General features: G+C 44.2%; 1 protein-coding gene across 1 annotated transcript in view; it reads right to left on the bottom strand.

Annotated features, from left to right (window-relative positions):
- Positions 1–17,824, bottom strand: part of LOC143962250 (zinc metalloproteinase-disintegrin-like batroxstatin-2) — a 79,834-nt gene that overhangs the window by 13,637 nt on the left and 48,373 nt on the right. Inside the window, exon 8 of the mRNA XM_077471571.1 lies at positions 2,154–2,349. Coding sequence (XP_077327697.1) covers positions 2,154–2,349 — 196 coding nt within the window. The remainder of the gene's footprint in view (positions 1–2,153; positions 2,350–17,824) is intronic.

Here is a 17,824-nt window from a genome sequence, read left to right on the forward strand (position 1 = left end):
AAATGTTTGGGAGGCCTTTCAAGAGTGTTGTTTCCTCACCAGGGAGGGTTCCAGATAGCTTCTGAGACAATAAATTGTAGTTTGGGCCTCAGAAGGAGCTGAACTGAGGACTTGCAGGAGTTTGCTAAAGTATATTTGCTGGAGGGCATTTTCCTAAAGTCCTGGTCTGGAGAATATTTTTTTATCTCCCTCACTGAGGATCTACCTATGGAAGCTAGATGACAGACATCTCCTGAGACATTGTCAATAAGACCTGATTTAGACCCCTTTCACACTGGGGCGTTTTTCACCTGTAAAGTGCCTGAAAAATGCTTCCCCTGCAGCCCCAGTGTGAGAGCCTGAGTGCTTTCACACTGGGGTGGTGTGCTTGCAGGATGTTAGAAAAAGTCCAGCAAGCAGCATCTTTCAGGCAGTGCGGGAGCAGTATATACAGAGCTCCCAAAATGCCCTGCCTATTGAAATGAATGGCCAGAGCTTACAAAGCACTCCTGCATTGAAATCAATGGGGACCATTGCAAAAGTGCCTGCAAAACGCTTCGGCAGTGGCACTTTGCAGGCATTTTTAACCCTTTATGATTAAATTAGCGGCGCTTTACCACTAACGCCCCCCCGCCACAGTCTCAAAGTAGCCTTAGAAATGTAGTGTGTGCCTATTTCTTTAAGGATTTCTCTGCAAGAAGCTGTGCTCCTGTCGACTGCTATTACCGTTTTGGAGTATTCTGTGACCCTAAATCCCTCTCCTGTTTTTCATCAATAGTATAGTAAAAAGACATACCCTAGATGGAGCCATTATTGTCAGTGTATACATGAGACTGAGTGCATGACTGGTGGACTCTGTACTAACAAAGACCTGGACATATTCCCTGCGGCCCTTTGGAGGTAAGCGCTACACAAGATCCAGGTCCTGCCTTCTCTGAGGGTAGTGTAAACTCTCTGGAATAAGCCAAAATGGCACCAATACTTGGTGCATGCACAGTAGCAGCGGGAGGGTAATAAAATTGTGTTGATATTACACATGTGCATCCACAACTAGAAATTATTTTCGTTAAATTAGTTTAATCCATTTTATTTGTTTTTGGAATTCGTTTTGTTTATTCATATTCAAATCGATTTGAATTTTAGAATTTGAATTGAGATCGATTCGAAAAGTTTTTCTAATTAATTTCAAATAGTTTTCTAATTCAAATAGTTTTCTAATTCAAATAGTTTTCTAATTCGAAAAGTTTTCAATTTCCAAAGAGAATAAAATAGAACAGAAAATAAAGGAATAGAATATAATAGAATAAAACAGAACAAAATAGGATAGAAAATAAAAGAATAAAATGGAATAGAAAAGAATAGAATAGAAAGGAATAGAATAAAACAATTTTTAAATAGATTATAACCACCTTCTAAAATTAATATAGAATAGAAAAGAATAGAATTTTAAAAAGCAATAGAATAGAAGAGAAATAATATAACCATTTTCCAAAATTCAAATAGAATCAATTTGAATTTGAATAGAATAGAAACGAATAGTGTAGAATAGAATAGCAAATAATACAATAGTATAGAAAAAACAGAATAGAATAGAATATATATAACCATTTTCCTATTCAAATCTATTCTTTTAAATTCTATTCAAATTCAAATTGATTCTATTTTAATTTTGGGAAATGGTTATAGTCTTTCTATTCTACTCTGCCCTATTCACTTCTATTCTATTGTTTTTTTAATTGTATTATTTTTCTATTTGTTTATTCTATTCTATCATTTTCTATTCTATTATTTTATTTTCTATTCTATTCTTTTCTATTCAAATTTAATCTATTTTAAATTCGAATTTTGGAAGATGGTTATATTCTATTCTATTCTGTTGTTTTTTTTCTATACTATTCTGTTATTTTCTATTCTATCGTAATCTATTATATTGAATTATGGGAAATAGTTATATTCATTCTATTCTATTGCCACAGATACATGCCTCGGTTCTCCCCGCCAGTGTACAATGAGTACTTCTGGTCTCTCTGTCACTGCAGACTGCAGTGGTGTGCCCATTTAATAAAGGTGCATAGTTTTTCTAGTATGTTAATAAAGATGTCTTGATTTTCCTTGTGGCAAGTGACTCATTATCAGTTATTTTAGCAAAAAAAAAAAAAATTCTAGGTACTTACGTTCTCCCCAAATGGCTGCACACTGGTTATTCATGATTGGGCATGTTCCTTTGTAGCAAGCCCCATTTCCATCCATGCAGGGATATCCATTTATTTTAAAGCTGTCTTTTGTACATGCAGAGGACTTTCCATCACATAAATCTGCAATGTCGCATTCATCCTTTGCAGGTCTACAAATAGATCCTACAGGTCTGAACTGTAAAGGACAAACATGTTAATGACCAGTCAATAGTAGATAATATATTACAGGAGTGAGTAAATTACAGGTATAAAAAGTTATTTAGATGAATATGTCTATACTCAAGGCAAGAAAATGTTTTTTAAAGTGACACTGTCACATCAGGGTCACTTATACAGAATGAACACTCTATAAATGAATATACACTATGCTTCCTTTCCTGATAGCCAGTGTGTTGAAACACTGCCGCTTCACTTCTCTGCAGCTGCTGCAAGTATTTAACAATGTAGCTGGGTCTAAAAGCTGCTGCACCTGCTGTACACAGTGGTTCCTCCTGATAGCCTGTACATCCTATACCAACTTATAGTCCTGCTGGAGAAACCACAGCGAATTCTTCATAGGTGTACACAGCCTATTTGCATTAGGGCCGGTTCACACAGCGAGGCGCGGCGAGGCGTCTCCGACTTGCCTCGCCGCGACCTGCGGGGACCTCAGCGGCGACTTGCAGAGGACTTCTGTATAGAAGTCAATGCAAGTCGCCCCCGAAGTCGCCCAGAAGTAGTACAGGAACCTTTTTTCTGAGTCGGAGCGACTCGAGTCGCTCCTCTCAGAACGGTTCCATTGTACAGAACGGGGGCGACTTGCGGGAGCGAGGCGAGGCGAGTCGTGTCGCCTCGCATCGCCTCGCTGTGTGAACCGGCCCTTAGAGTGTGCACCCCAAAGCTCAAACACACACATGTGTGTATGTATACTGTGTCATTAGGGTGATGAATGGTGTCAGTAGAGCAGTGGATATGTTAGTAGAGCAGTGGATGGTATCAGTCAGTAGAGGATGATGTCAGTAGAGCAGTAAACGGTGTCAGTAAAGCAGATATTGGTGTCAGTAGTTTTTAATTATATACATTTTTTACAACATTATTGTTTTTTTTCCCCCGGGGTAGGCAAGGAAAATACGCGGTCTTCCCATCCCCTGCCCATTATTGATGGGTAGACCATGATCGATGGGTTGTTGAGCCCTAGATTAGGATGTGCCCAGGCACACCCGGCACACCCTGTACGCACGCCTATGGTATTCTGTATACCAAGAAAGGTTAGGTAACTGCTGCGGCCTTTGTGGAGGTGGGGGGGGGCAAAGGAGTGAAAGAGCTTTGATTTATTATGTGGAGCACCAGAAAGGTAAGTACCGTATTTTGCTTCTTTTACAGGGTGTACCTACGGTACAAGTGACCCTGTGGTTACAGTTTCACTGTAAGTTATAAAAAATGAAACATGCATATTGCACATTTTTCATTAAACAACATGATAGGTGTGTGTGATAGCTTTGGAGAAATGAGAGTGGAAATTGATTGGTGCCAATGTTTTTCTTGCAGGAGGTACGTTTTGATAAAAGTAAGGTTATCATGGACCCAGTTCTGGTTTTAGGCAACTACCTCTCTGATCATTCATAATAGATCGCTCAACAGATGAAAACCATCAGGGTGTGTGGTTAGTAGTACCTAGTAAAAAATTTCAAGTGAGAACAATGTTTGTACTAGGCACACACACCCTGAGGTATTAAACAGCATATTGATGTCGGAAGTTTCGTACTGCTTGTATTCTAGTATTGGGGTCACCACTATTTCCTTGGCATTTCATGCTGCTGCACTTGACCTATACCCACAGACCTGCACTTGACCTATACCCACAACCCACAGTCTTGAACTTGACCTATACCCACAACCAATAGCCCTGCACTTGACTTATACCCACAACCCACAGACCTGCACTTAACCTATACCCACAACTAGGGATGAACCAAACACCCAACCCCCTCCCCGTTTCGGTTCGCACCAGAACCTGCCAACGGACCAAAAATTCGTACGAACTTTAGAACCCCATTAAAGTCTATGGAACTCAAACATTCAAAATCAAAAGTGCTAATTTTAAAGGCTAATTATCAAGCTGTTGTCCCAAAAAGGGTTTGGGGACCCGGCTCCTGCCCCAGGGGACATGTATCAATGCAAAAAAAACTTTTAAAAATGGATGTTTTTTCGGGAGCACTGATTTTAATGACGCTTAAAGTGAAAAGAGTATGCCTGTGAAGTGGCACGTGTTACCTGCGTTTACAACAGTCCCTGTAAATGACATTTCTAACGGAAAAAAAGTCATTTAAAACTGCTTGCGGTTTTAATGTAATGTCTGGTTCTGGCAATACGGATGAAAACCATTGAGAAAAATGGCATGGGTAGCCCCCCTGCCCATTACCAGCTCCTGTTAAACAGGGGCTGAAAAATTGGGCCTTAGGTACTGGTGCCACGACACTACAATATCTCACAGATACTCTAGATGGAGTGCAGGAATGAGCCCTGCTGCAAAGTATTGCATCAAAAATTTTAATTACACGCCCCCATTAAACAAGGGCTGGAAAATCGGGCCTTAGGCACTGGTGCTGGTGCCACAACACTGCAACCACTCACAAATATTGTAGTTGAGCGCAGCAACAAAATCTCCTGCAAAACATTGCATCAAAAATTGTAATTACACGCCCCTGTTAAACAGGGCCTGAAAATTGGGCCTTAGGCACTGGTGCTGGTGCCACAACACTGCAACCCCTCACAGTTACTTTAGTTGGAGTGCAGGAATAAGCCCTGCTGCAAAGTATTGCATAAAAAATTGTAATTACATGCCCATGTTAAACAGGAGCTGAAAAATTGGGCCTTAGCCACTGGTGGCAGCGCCCAGAACTAAAAATGTTCTTCCAAGCTATCAGCAGGATCATTGAGGAGGAAGAGGATAGTCAGTCAGCATAACAGGATAGTCACTCAGCATAGGCAGTCTTGAAGGGATGTGACATTTGAAAATAAATTATTTGGTTACATCAGCTTCAGGTGCTTGGTAGCTGGTGGTGATCCAAGACTGATTCATCTTTATGAAGGTCAGTCGATCAGACAGGCACACCCTGTGATCGGTTACAAAGCCTCCAGCAGCACTGAATGTGCATTCCGAAAGAACGCTGGATGCAGGACAGGCCAGTAGCTCAATTGCATACTGTGCAAGCTCTGGCCACTGAACCATCCTCAAGACCCAGTAACCCAGAGGATTTCGGTGGGAAAGTTGTCCAAGTCTGACCTTACCCCTAGGTATTCCTGCACCATGTAAATGAGACACTGGCGATGGTTGCTGTAACCGATCATACCTTGGGGCTGCGGACTTAAAAATTGTCTGAATGCATTGGTCGGACGGCCACCTTCTCCACCACTCCTTCTGTGACTGACCGAAGCCCCAGCAACCCGTTGTCCAGGACCAGGAATTTGTAACCTCCCAGTCTCTGGGAACACGTTGCACAGACCTTTCTGCAAGGCCTCCCGGAGATGTCTCATCCTCTGCTCCCTCTGCAACGTCAAGATAAGGTCCACAACCTTACCCTTGTACAGTGGATCAAGGAGAGTTGCCAGCCAGTAATGATCCCTCTTCTTGATCTGAAGAATATGAGGATCCTTCTGCAGGCTTTGCAGGATCAGGGAGGCCATGCAGCGTAGGTTAGCTGAGGCATTCGGTCCGGAGTCCTCTGGGTCACTAAGGATGACATGATCAGCAGCCACCTCCTCCCAGCCACGTACAAGACCACGGGTTTTTTGGGACTGTAAATCATCCCTAAAAGACTGCTGCTGATGCTGAGTGCCAGGCTCCACCTCCATGCTGACACCTCAATCCTCCTCCTCCTCATCCTCTTCCTGTGTGATCGGTAGGACAGCAGGAACACTATCTGGATAAAGGGGGCCTTGAGAGGCAAGGAAGTCCTCCTCTTCCTGCTTCTGTTCTGTCTCAAGTGCCCTGTCCATTAATTAATGCAGCATGTGCTCCAACAGGTGGACAAGAGGTACAGTGTCACTGATGCATGCACTGTCACTGCTCACCATCCTCAAATGATGACAGGACAGTGCATGCATCCCTGATCATGGCCCACATGATAAGGGATGCATTTTCCCATGACGTGGGGAAAAAAACCGAGCTCCCCTGACCCTGTCCTGGTACCGTAGTCGCACAGGTACTCATTGATGGCCCTCTGATGCCTGTGCAGCCGTGAGAAAAATTGTCGTTTGGGAACCTGCCGCTGAGGAATCGCACATTGCACAAACTCATGTAAGGGGGCAGAGTCTACCAACTGTAAAGGCAGCAGTTGAAGTGCTAGCAATTTAGCCAAGCTAGTGTTCAACCGCTGGACATGTGGATGGCTGGGAGTGAACTTCTTTCGATGGTCCAGCAGCTGGGGCAGGGAAATTTGCCTGGAACAATCGGACGTCGGTGTACTGCTAGCAGAGTGCCCACAAGTACTTGTCTGTGACACACCTAATTCTACACCTTCATTCCTCTCAGTGCAGGTTTCAGAGAGGACTGAAGGTATAGTGGGGTTGGAGATCCCAGCTGATGAGGAGCAAGGAGAGGTCCACTTTGTTCTTTGGTGTGGGTCTTTAAGGTACGCTTGCCAACGAACTGCATGGCAGGTCAACATGTGGTGCCCAAGCGGCTGATGTTTTGGTCACACGAGATACGCTTGAGACATATGTTGCAAATAGCAGTGGTGTGATCTGATGCACTCGTCTCAAAAAAGGCTCACACCAAAGAACTTTTGGAATAACGCGTAGAGGCAGCGCCCTGCATAGGCAGAGCTCAGCGGTGTGATTCAGTCGGTGTGCTGCCCTTGAGCTGGCCCCTGGAGAGCAGCCTGCCTCATTGGAGATGTGCCTCCTCCTCTCTCCTATCAGGCACCTACGTGGAGTCAGTGACCTCATCATCCCCTCCCTCCTCATCACTGGAGCAAACCTGGCAGTATGTTGCAGCTGGTGGAACATGGCTGCCAGATTGTTGTCCTTGGGCATCCCCTCTCTCTGGGCTCACACTACTGCCTTCCTCTAGCTGGGTATCATCATCAGAACCTTCAAAACGCTATACATCCTCCTGGAGCATGTACCCAATACTGTGCTCAAACAGTTCGGGGGACTCCTCAGGAGTACATGGTCGGTCTAGGGAAGGAGTAACTGATGCCATTGAGACAAGGTAAGAGGACATGTTGGCAGCTGCTTGCCAGTACCCTGAGCCTGGGTGAGAGAGGATGAGGAGGATGAGGAGGGCTTGGTCATCCACTCTACCAAGTCTTTGGCATGTTGTGGCTCAACACGTCCAGCTGCCGAAAATAAGGACAAGCGTGTCCCATGGCCACGTGCTGATGACGATGCATCGCGTCCATGATCAGCACTGTTGCCTCTAGATACAGAGCCTGCTTGCCGTCTTTTATTGGCTCGTGACTGTCTGCCTCTCCTTGTTGGCCTTCCAGACATACTAATGGCCTGCAGGGAGATAAGAACACCGGCAACTGGGGTAGCTTTAGGTGCACACTGACCAGATGACACAGTAAACCAACTGTAGTTACTGCAGCTGCCTGCCTGTTTTATAGGATCTGAAGAACACGAGCAATTGGGGTAGCTTCAGGTGTACACTGTGCAGGGGGCACAATACACTGACTGTAACTGCTACAGCTGCCTGTGGTATAGGACTAGAACAACACGAGCAATTGGAGTAGCTTCAGGTGTACACTGTGCAGGTGGCACAATACACAGATTATAACTGCTGCAGCTGCCTGTGGTATAGGACTAGAACAACATGAGCAATTGGGGTAGCTTCAGGTGTACACCGTGCAGGGGGCACAATACACCAACTCTAACTGCTACAGGTGCCGGTGGTACAGGAATAGAACAACACAAGCAATTGGGGTAGCTTCAGATGTACACTGTGCAGGTGGCACAATACACCAACTTTAACTGCTGCAGCTGCCTGTGGTATAGGACTAGAACAACACCAGCAATTGGGGTAGCTTCAGGTGTACACTATGCAGGTGGCACAATACACTGACTGTAACTGCTACAGCTGCCTGTGGTATAGGACCAGAACAACACCAGCAATTGGGGAAGCTTCAGATGTACACTGTGCAGTGGGCACAATACACCGACTGTAACTGCTGCAGCTGCCTGTGGTATAGGACCAGAACAACACCAGCAATTGGGGTAGCTTCAGGTTTACTATGTGCAGGGGGCATAATACACCAACTGTGATTGCACTAGGTTCAAAAGAAATAAAGACACTGTCTCTGCCTATCTGTCTCTTTATGAGCTGCTACAACACACCACGCAAGGCTGCCGCACAGGTGGCCTTATATAGTGTGGGGCATGTACTAAAGCCCCGAGCTATAATTGGCAACAGGCATCCTGCTTGTGGCCAATTATGGCTCTCCTCGCTGTCGGGGCTGTGATTGGCCAAGCATGCGGGTCATAGTGCATGCTTGGCCAATCATCAGCCAGCAATGCACTGTGATGCCGCAGTGCATTGTGGGCCGTGTGCACCACATGAATATGGTACAAACGCCCCATAAAGTTCTGGCTTCACTGAACCGGCGAACACCCAGCTCATCCCTACCCAGAGGCCTGCACTTGACCTATACCCACAACCCGCAGCCCTGCACTTGACCTATACCCACAACCTGCAGCCCTGCACTTGACCTATACCCACAACCCACAGACGTGCACTTGACTTATACCCACAACCCACAGACCTGCACTTGATTTATACCCACAACCCACAGACCTGCACTTGACTTATACCCACAACCCACAGACCTGCACTTGACCTATACCCACAAAACACAGTCCTGCCCTTGACCTATACCCACAACCCACAGCCCTTCACATGATTTACTGTATACTCACAAACCAAATCCCTGCACCCAACCTATATTCTGAAACGACAGCCATACACTTGAACCATGCTCACACCCCACAGCCCTGCATCTGATCAACATGCACAATTGACCACAGCTCTGCACCTTACCTATACTTGCAACCTAGAGCCATGCAACTGACCTATAACTGCAACTCAGAGTTCTGCATTTGATTTACACCCACAACCCTGCACCTGACCTATACTTGTAACCCACAGCAGTGCACCTGACCTATACATTTAACCCACAGCCCTGCATCTGACCTATACTTCTAACCCACAGCCCTGAACCTGACCTATACTTCTAACCCACAGCCCTGCACCTGACCTATACTTGCAACCCACAGTCCTGCACCTGACCTATATCCAAAGCTATGGATAGGGGAAAAATAATACTATGGTATTGGATATGAACTAATGGTTATAAGGGTTACATTTCTTCTGAGTAACAACTACTAATGGCGAGACTTCCTGCAGCTGCATACCCCTCTGTTGGAGCTGGATTTCCCCTGGGTAAGAACTACTAAGGCTCGATTCACACTAATGCGTTTTTTTATGCATTTTTGCAGAAATGCAGGGAAATTTTTGAACATAGGACATGTTCACATGAATGCATTTTGTGCCTCTGAGTTTTTGGAAAGGGTCGAGGACCTTTTTTCCCGCACAATGCAGCATTTTGCATGTAATAGACTTCAATGGACCCGCATCCAAAACGCTTCAACAACTACCGGTCAAGGGTTGGCGGGAATAGCCCTTGTCCCCATGGGGGCAAGGTGCTTTGGGGTGGGGGGTGCAGAGCACACACACCAGCAAGGCTAATATTGTGAAATTATCTTAATTTGGAACTTATATGTAACTGTATTCATGTTCAAGCAAAATTGGGTAAAAGTGTAAGCTCTCTGCCCGTACCTCAGCTTACACTGACAGTCTGTAGGAGTCCTGCATGGCACCTGCAATCTACTGATCGCGGGTGCGATGCTTTCCAGGCTCCTACCAAAAAAATTGTAATTATTACAACATTATTATTTTTTTAAAGTGAACTCATTCTTTAAAGTAAAGTAGCTATGACATTTTTATATGCCTTTTAGCAAGGCATGTCCTCATAGTATGACTTGATAAAATGAAAATATCTTATTTGTTCTATTTCACCAGACCCAATGCTAGCTCTCCTTAATCTAAAACCAGATTCTCTCACACAGAACCAATTCAAACTATTCCTCACGTTTCTGATAGCCGCAAAACAGACAGTAGCCAATGCATGGAAAACATCTGTTGTGAATATTTCAGAAACCAAAACTAGAATGAACCAATCTTTCATACATGCCAAAATGGACGCTTTAGATAAGAATCGTCTGTCAGAATTCAATAACACGGAGACCATGGATTAGATACTATATGTCAGATAATTTTGATAATCGAATGCTCTTGTCATGGTAATTATATATATATATATATATATATATATATATATATATATATATATATATATATATATATATTTATTTTATTTTATTTTCTCTATCTCTCTCTTTCTGGTACAATATTTAGCTATATAAACTATAATTTATCCCTGGAGTTAAATAATTATCTCTCCCCCTCCTTTCTGTCCCCATCTCCTTTTGCCATTTTCTCTTCCATACTTCTTCAAAAAAGGTCAGGATTTCGTTTTGCTCAAATATGTAAAATTGATATATTTCTGTCTTTTCTAGTTTATTGAGCTCCTGACATTTCAGATATAAACAACTTTATACTCTAGTCTTCTCTAGATGATATAATTAATAACCACACCTTTTTTTTTTTGGAGTGTTTATTATTCCTCCTTGGTATTTTATTCCTTTTTACTTAGATATCTGTAGTTATAATTTGCATTCATCTCCATAGGTTGTAAATGATGGAGCACCCCTCTCTTGTTTTAGTGTGTTTATTTTTATTTATTTGCATATTTATTTATGTATTTAATATTTTTTTATATAACATTTATACTTTAATGTTATATTTTAATATTTTTGTTTTGTCAAATATTCTGTATTTGTTATTTATTATTTCTAAAACAAATAAATCTTTTGAACGATAAAATATCTTATTTTGCAACAAAGCCATTCACTTACCTTACATTTGTGACAACATGTTCCTTCACTACACTCATGTCCTGGCTTTAAGTTGCAGGTGTATGGATCACAGCAATTATCTGTACATTCCTTCAAGAAAAATATATCATCTGAGCATAAAACTACGGTAAACAGAAGTGCATACCATGCTTTTAAACTGCATGTCTCCATTGTCAATTTATATTCTGCTGCAGAAGATTCAGATTTTCATCCTGGAAGTCAAGGTGATCCTTATTACTCCCAGGCACTAATGCTAACATGATCCACTTTCCAGAAATATTGATAGAAGCGTGCAAAATAACCAGTTTACTTCCAGCAGTGGTTTTCTAGGAGGAAATTTTCTGTACTACCTCCTCATTTCTGCTATTGGCTCTTCTGCGGCCACATGCATCAACCATTTTTTCTTCTTCCCCTAATATTCCACAATTAACCAATAGAAACCTGTGTCAGTTTTGCAGTCCTAGGCTCAAGCTTAGGTTGTCTTTTTAAAAGTCACTAACCCAGAACAAGCAAACAGCAAATACAAGTCTGAGAAAATCTGAATTTCTTCTAGCTAAATGCCAGGTATGGTTTTTATAGCACAGTATTTTCTAAGGAATTCTCTGATGGGTGGCTGTGCGAGTGACCTTCTGTGTTTACTATGCAGATAGGTAGCAGCTTTACACAAAACCTAGAAGGCCGCAATTATCACTTTGTAATAGTGACTACTGCTACAGCTATTCATCGCTTCCACAGAAGTCCCACAGGTATGGAATATTTAATTATTTTAGTACCCTGCCCTAAGACCCCTTTCACATTGAGCCGCCCTGGGCATCAGCGGTAAAGCGGCGCTATTCGGCCGATAGCAGGGTGGTTTTAACTCCCACTAGAGGCCGAAAAGGGGTTAGATCCACCTGCAAAACTCGCGCTTTGCCAGCAGTATAGCAGTGCTGCCCCATTGTTTTCAATGGGCAGGTGTGCTTTAGGAGCGGTGAGTTCACCGATCCTAATGCACAGCAAATAAGCTGCTGGCAGGACTTTTTCTGACGTCCAGCCAGCGCACCGCTCCAGTGTGACAGCCTCCAGGCTTTTACACTTGAGTGAATGGAGCCGCTGTTTCAGGGCACTTTGCAGGCACTATTTTTAGCCCTATAGCGCCTGCAAAGCACTTCAGTGTGAAAGGGGTCTAAAGGAGATTACAATATAAGGCCCCTAACTCACGTTCATACATGCACATACTAGGACCAATTTAGACAGGAGCCAATTAACCTACCAGCATGTATTTGGAGCTTAGGAAGAAACCAGATTACCCCCATGCAGGCACAACATGCAAACAGGCAGGTAGTGCCATGGTTGGAATTCAAAACATCGACCCTAGTGCTGCCAAGCAGAAGTGCAAACCACTTTGCTATGTATACTTACATTGATAAAAATGGGATTTTTATATACAGCTTACCTGTAAAATCCTTTTCTTGAGAGTACATCACGGGACACAGGAGCTTCATTACATAGTGGGTTATATAGGCACCTCTGGTGATTGGACACTGGTTAACCCCAATTAAGGAGAATAACTCCCCTATATAACCCCTCCCATATGGGAGGCACCTCAGTTTTGTAGCAAAGCAATAAGAAACCACGTAAAACCCAAGATGGGTGGGAGTCCCGTGATGTACTCTCAAGAAAAGGATTTTACAGGTAAGCTGTATATAAAAATCCCATTTTCTTGATAATACATCACGGGACACAGGAGCTTCATTACATAGTGGGATGTCCCAAAGCAATGCCTAGATTTAGGGGAGGGAGACACAGATCATAATTATAGACCGCCAGGGACCTGAGGACCTAAACTGCAGCCTGCAGTACACTGCGCCCGAAGGCGATATCCTCTTGCCCTCTGACATCCACCTGATAGAATCTGGTGAATGTGTGGACTGATGACCAAGTTGCAGCCTTACAGATCTGAGCCAGGGAGGCCTGGTGATGCACTGCCCAAGAAGCACTTACAGCCCTAGTAGAGTGCGCTTTCACTTGAAAAGGAGGAATCTTCCCCTTTACACTATAGGCCTGAGAAATAACCTGTCTAATCCACCTTGAGAGAGTGGATTTTGACGCCGCCTGGCCCTTCCTAGGGCCTTCCGGCAAAATAAACAAGCAATCAGTTTTCCTTATCTGAGCAGTTGCCCGAAGATATATACTGATTGCTCTAACCACATCCAAAGTGTGCAAAGATTCTTCTTCTGCGGAATGTGGGTCCGGAAAAAAGCATGGTAGAATTACGTCTTGATTCAAATGGAATCCTGAAACCACCTTAGGTAGAAAGGACCTGTTGGCACGCATGACCACCCGGTCCTTATGAATAATTAGATACGGCTCTTTGCTGGAAAGAGCTGCTAGCTCTGATACTCTTCTAGCTGTAGATATGGCTACCAAGAAGACCAATTTTTTAGTCAGGAGAACTAATGAAGCCAGATGCAAAGGTTCAAATGGTTGCCCCTGCAAAACCGAGAGAACCAAATTCAGATCCCATGGGCATACCGGAGGTTTGACTGGCGGTCTTATCCGCATGGCCCCCTGGATGAAAGCCCGCACCAGGGAATGCGATGCAAGTGGCTTCTGAAAAAATACTGACAGGGCCGAAATCTGCACCTTGATAGTGCTTATGGCCAAATTCATTTCTAGGCCTGACTGGAGAAAGGCCAAGATCCTGCTAATGACATACTTTCTAGGATGCCATTTCCTGAGTTCACACCAGGAAACATATGCCCTCCAGATTTTGTAATAAATAAGCCTGGAGGCCGGCTTTCTGGCATTGACCAGAGTAGAAAGGACTGGCCCCGAAAGGCCACGGTCTCTCAGAATGTGGGTCTCAGCAGCCAAAACTGTCAAATTCAGACTGCGTAAAGCAGGATGGTAAATTGGAACCTGTGAGAGCAGATCTGGCCGGAGAGGGAGGATCCATGGCCTGCCTACTGCCAACTTCATGATCTCTGCGTACCACGGTCGCCTGGGCAAAGCCGAGGCCACCAAAAGGACCAATTTTGTCTCCCTCTTGACTCTTCCCAGGAATCGCGACAGAAGCGGGCTCGGGGGGAAGGCATAGATCACATTGTACTGATCCCAGGGAACTGTCAGAGCATCTGACCCCTGAGCAAGTGTATCTCTTGTCCTTGACAAAAAATTGTCCAGTTTTCTGTTGAACCTGGATGCAAACAGATCTACGTCTGGAGTACCCCACCTGTGACATATGTTCCGAAACACGTCGAGGTGCAGAGCCCATTCTCCTGGGCACAACTGCTGGTGGCTCAGAAAATCCGCGTGCCAATTTTCCACTCCTGGAATGAAGACTGCAGATAGACACGGAACATGCTTTTCTGCCCAGAGAAGTATGCGATTCACCTCTTTTTGGGCCACCAGACTCCTGGTACCGCCCTGGTGATTGATATAGGCCACTGCTGTGGCATTGTCGGACTGAACCCAAACAGGGAGACCTCGTAGTCTGTAAGACCACTTTATGAGAGCCATATAAATTGCCCGGATCTCCAGGACATTTATGGGCAATAGCTTCTCGATCGCAGACCATTTCCCCTGTCGTGACAATCTTCCATGGAAGAGGAAGAAAAGTTTTGCCCTTCAGCAAATTCTTGGTTTGTAACCACAAGATGAGACTCCTGCGTGTCCCTGGGGATAGACGCATAAGAAGATCCAAGGATTGGGGCTTCCTGTTCCAAGCCGCAAGGATGCATCTTTGCAGAGGACTTGAGTGGAACTGGGTGAAAGGGACGGCCTCGAAGGAGGCGACCATTTTCCCTAACAGTCTCATGCACAAACAAATAGGGGAATTAGGCACACCAGATCCCCAATGGCCAAGGCCTTTGGCCTTGGAAGAAACACCTTGCCTTGAGCAGTGTGGATGATCATACCCAGGTATTCCAACCTGGTGGTAGGCTGTAGGGACGACTTTTCCAGGTTTATGATCCAACCTAGACGTTCCAGGTGTTCTAGCGTTCTGGTGACGCTGTGGATCAGGAACGCTGCTGTTTTCTCCATGAGAAGCAAATCGTCTAGATAAGCCATGACGGCTATACCCTGAGCTCTTAGGTTTGCCAAGAGAGGGTCCAGAATCTTTGTGAAGACTCGAGGAGCCGTAGCAAGGCCACAAATTGAAAATGGCGCCGCTCTACCGCGAACCTTAGAAATTTTTGTTGTGGGGGAAAAATTGGCACATGGAGATATACATCCTTGATATCTATTGATGCCATAAACTCTCCCCCTTGCAGGGAGGAGACCACAGTGCAGATTGACTGCATTCGGAAGGACTGGATGTGTAAAAAACGGTTCAGATCCTTCAGATCCAGGATAGGTCTGACACTTCCATTTAGCTTCGGAACGGTGAAGAGATTTGAGTAAAACCCTGAACCCTGTTCTTTTGGGTCTACTTCTACTATCACCCCCTGGGATAGTAAGTGATCTAAGGCCAGAAATAGCGTTTTTTGCTTTACTGGATCCCTGGGGATCCTTGACCTTAGAAAGCGAGAAGGTGGAATCTCCTGAAACTCTAGCCTGTAGCCCAGAGATACCAAAGAGATCACCCACTTGTCCCGGATCTTTTCCCGCCAGGCTCCTGCAAACTGCAGGAGCCTGGCTGAGCGGGGGCACCCCTTCACAAGGAAGCTTGTGGGCTCTGCCTTGCAGGCTTTTGCCCCCAAGTCTTTTTCTGCCCCTGGGCCCGGCCATGAGCCTTTCCTGTAGAGGAGGGTTGAGAAGACAGTCGCCACTGCTTAGAGCTTGATGCTCCGGGAGAGAGAACACTCCTGAATGAAGGACGCTTGCTCCTTTTGACTGGAAGGAGAGTAGATTCACCCCCTGGAATTTTTTGGATGAATTTGTCTAATTCTTCTCCAAACAAACGTTCTCCTTTAAACGGGAACCCAATCAAATGCTTCTTGCATGACAGCTCAGCTGCCCAATTCTTTAGCCATAGGACCCTTCGCATGTGTACCAACATGAGGGACAAACGTGATGCTTGTTGGACAGAATCCAAAATCGCATCAATCATGAAGCACAGAATATGAGGCAATTCTGCATACTTCTCTACTTCCTCACTGGGAAGGAGCCCAAGCATCTGCTTAACCTGTTCCTTGAGGAACTGGCACAACCCCACAGCTGCGACTGTAGGTTGCACTACAGCGCCAGTCATGGAAAAGGAGGCTTTTAATAAGGTTTCCAGCTTCTTATCAGTTGGATCTTTAAATACCCGCGCATTATCCAAGGGACAAGTCAGGTTTTTATTCACGCAAGAAACAGCCGCATCAACAGATGGGACCCCCCACTTCTTAGTGAAACTTTCCTCCAGAGGATAATGCATAAAAAACCTTTTAGGAGGAGCAAACAGTTTATCGGGATGTCCCCAATCCTCATACAACAATTCATCCATTAGGGGATGAATTGGAAAGGAATAGGCAGTCTGTGGGGCTTTCCTGACTCCCAGGGAAGAAACAGAGGATGTAGCGGCCTCAGCAGCAGGCATTCTGAATGTGGTACGCACCAATTCAGTATAATACTTGCAATTTTTTCACATAAATGGAATATCAAGAAAAAAGATTATGTTTAGAGACACCCTATATAATGTCCATATAGTCATATATCAAAAAATAATAAAGTGTCCATATAGTAAACCAACACCAGTGAAGTAAAGCTTCAAGTGGAGTGCAGCAGTGAAGGACAAACTTCAAACAGCTGAGTTATGAGTACACAGAATAAAATCTTCTCCAAAGATGTACTATGCTTTTCCCAACACCGAATGAGTGAATTGGCTTCTTACCAGATCCAAGCGACCCCCCGTTACAGAGGGTCACCACAGGCGACAATAGTCAAAGGGTATCCAGATAGCGATTCCTCCTCAAGCGATCCTGAATCTTTCACGCGGTAGGGTTATGGCTGTTATTCCACATATCACTCCCAACTCAACGTGGTATCACATAGGGAAAAACATAGGCTCCAGATAGTGTAAAACCAAAAGACTTTAATTTGCAAAAACGAACGTATACACTTACATAAAAGACTTTAAAAGCAGGTTCAAAACAGAAGCGTGCACCGGCCGGATGCACGCCAACGCAGAGACCGACCCGTCCTTCCTGGTCCAAAAAGCACGAACACGACTGGGGTGACGTCGACACGTTCGCACCGCCCTACGCGTTTCGTAATAATTTACGTCGTATATGATATATGACTATATGGACATTATATAGGGTGTCTCTAAACATAATCTTTTTTCTTGATATTCCATTTATGTAAAAAAATTGCAAATATTTTTTTTTTTTTTTTTTTTCATATTCTATTCTATTTTTTAACTCTTTATTTCTAGAGGTATATGCACTGAATTTGATTTACTCATATTGTGTTTGGGGAACTCACACTCTTGACACGTATTTATGGTTTGTTTTTGCATTCAAATTGCACTTATTTGTATATGATTTGCATTATACTTTGGAGGTGGTCTTGGAGACATTAAGACACTAAGACCCATATCGTGGGTCTGGCACATATACATACCCTACTCACATTTGGGTATTCGTGGTTAGCGCAGTTCTTTCTTCTTTTTTCTATTTCTGTTTGGTGTATTCTTGGTGTACATTTTGAATTGCAGCTTCCGTTCA

This window comes from Lithobates pipiens, unplaced genomic scaffold, assembly GCF_037356315.1.
Source record: "Lithobates pipiens isolate NorthernLeopardFrog02 unplaced genomic scaffold, aLitPip1_a1.2 Scaffold_8, whole genome shotgun sequence".
Taxonomy (NCBI): Eukaryota; Metazoa; Chordata; class Amphibia; order Anura; family Ranidae; genus Lithobates; species Lithobates pipiens.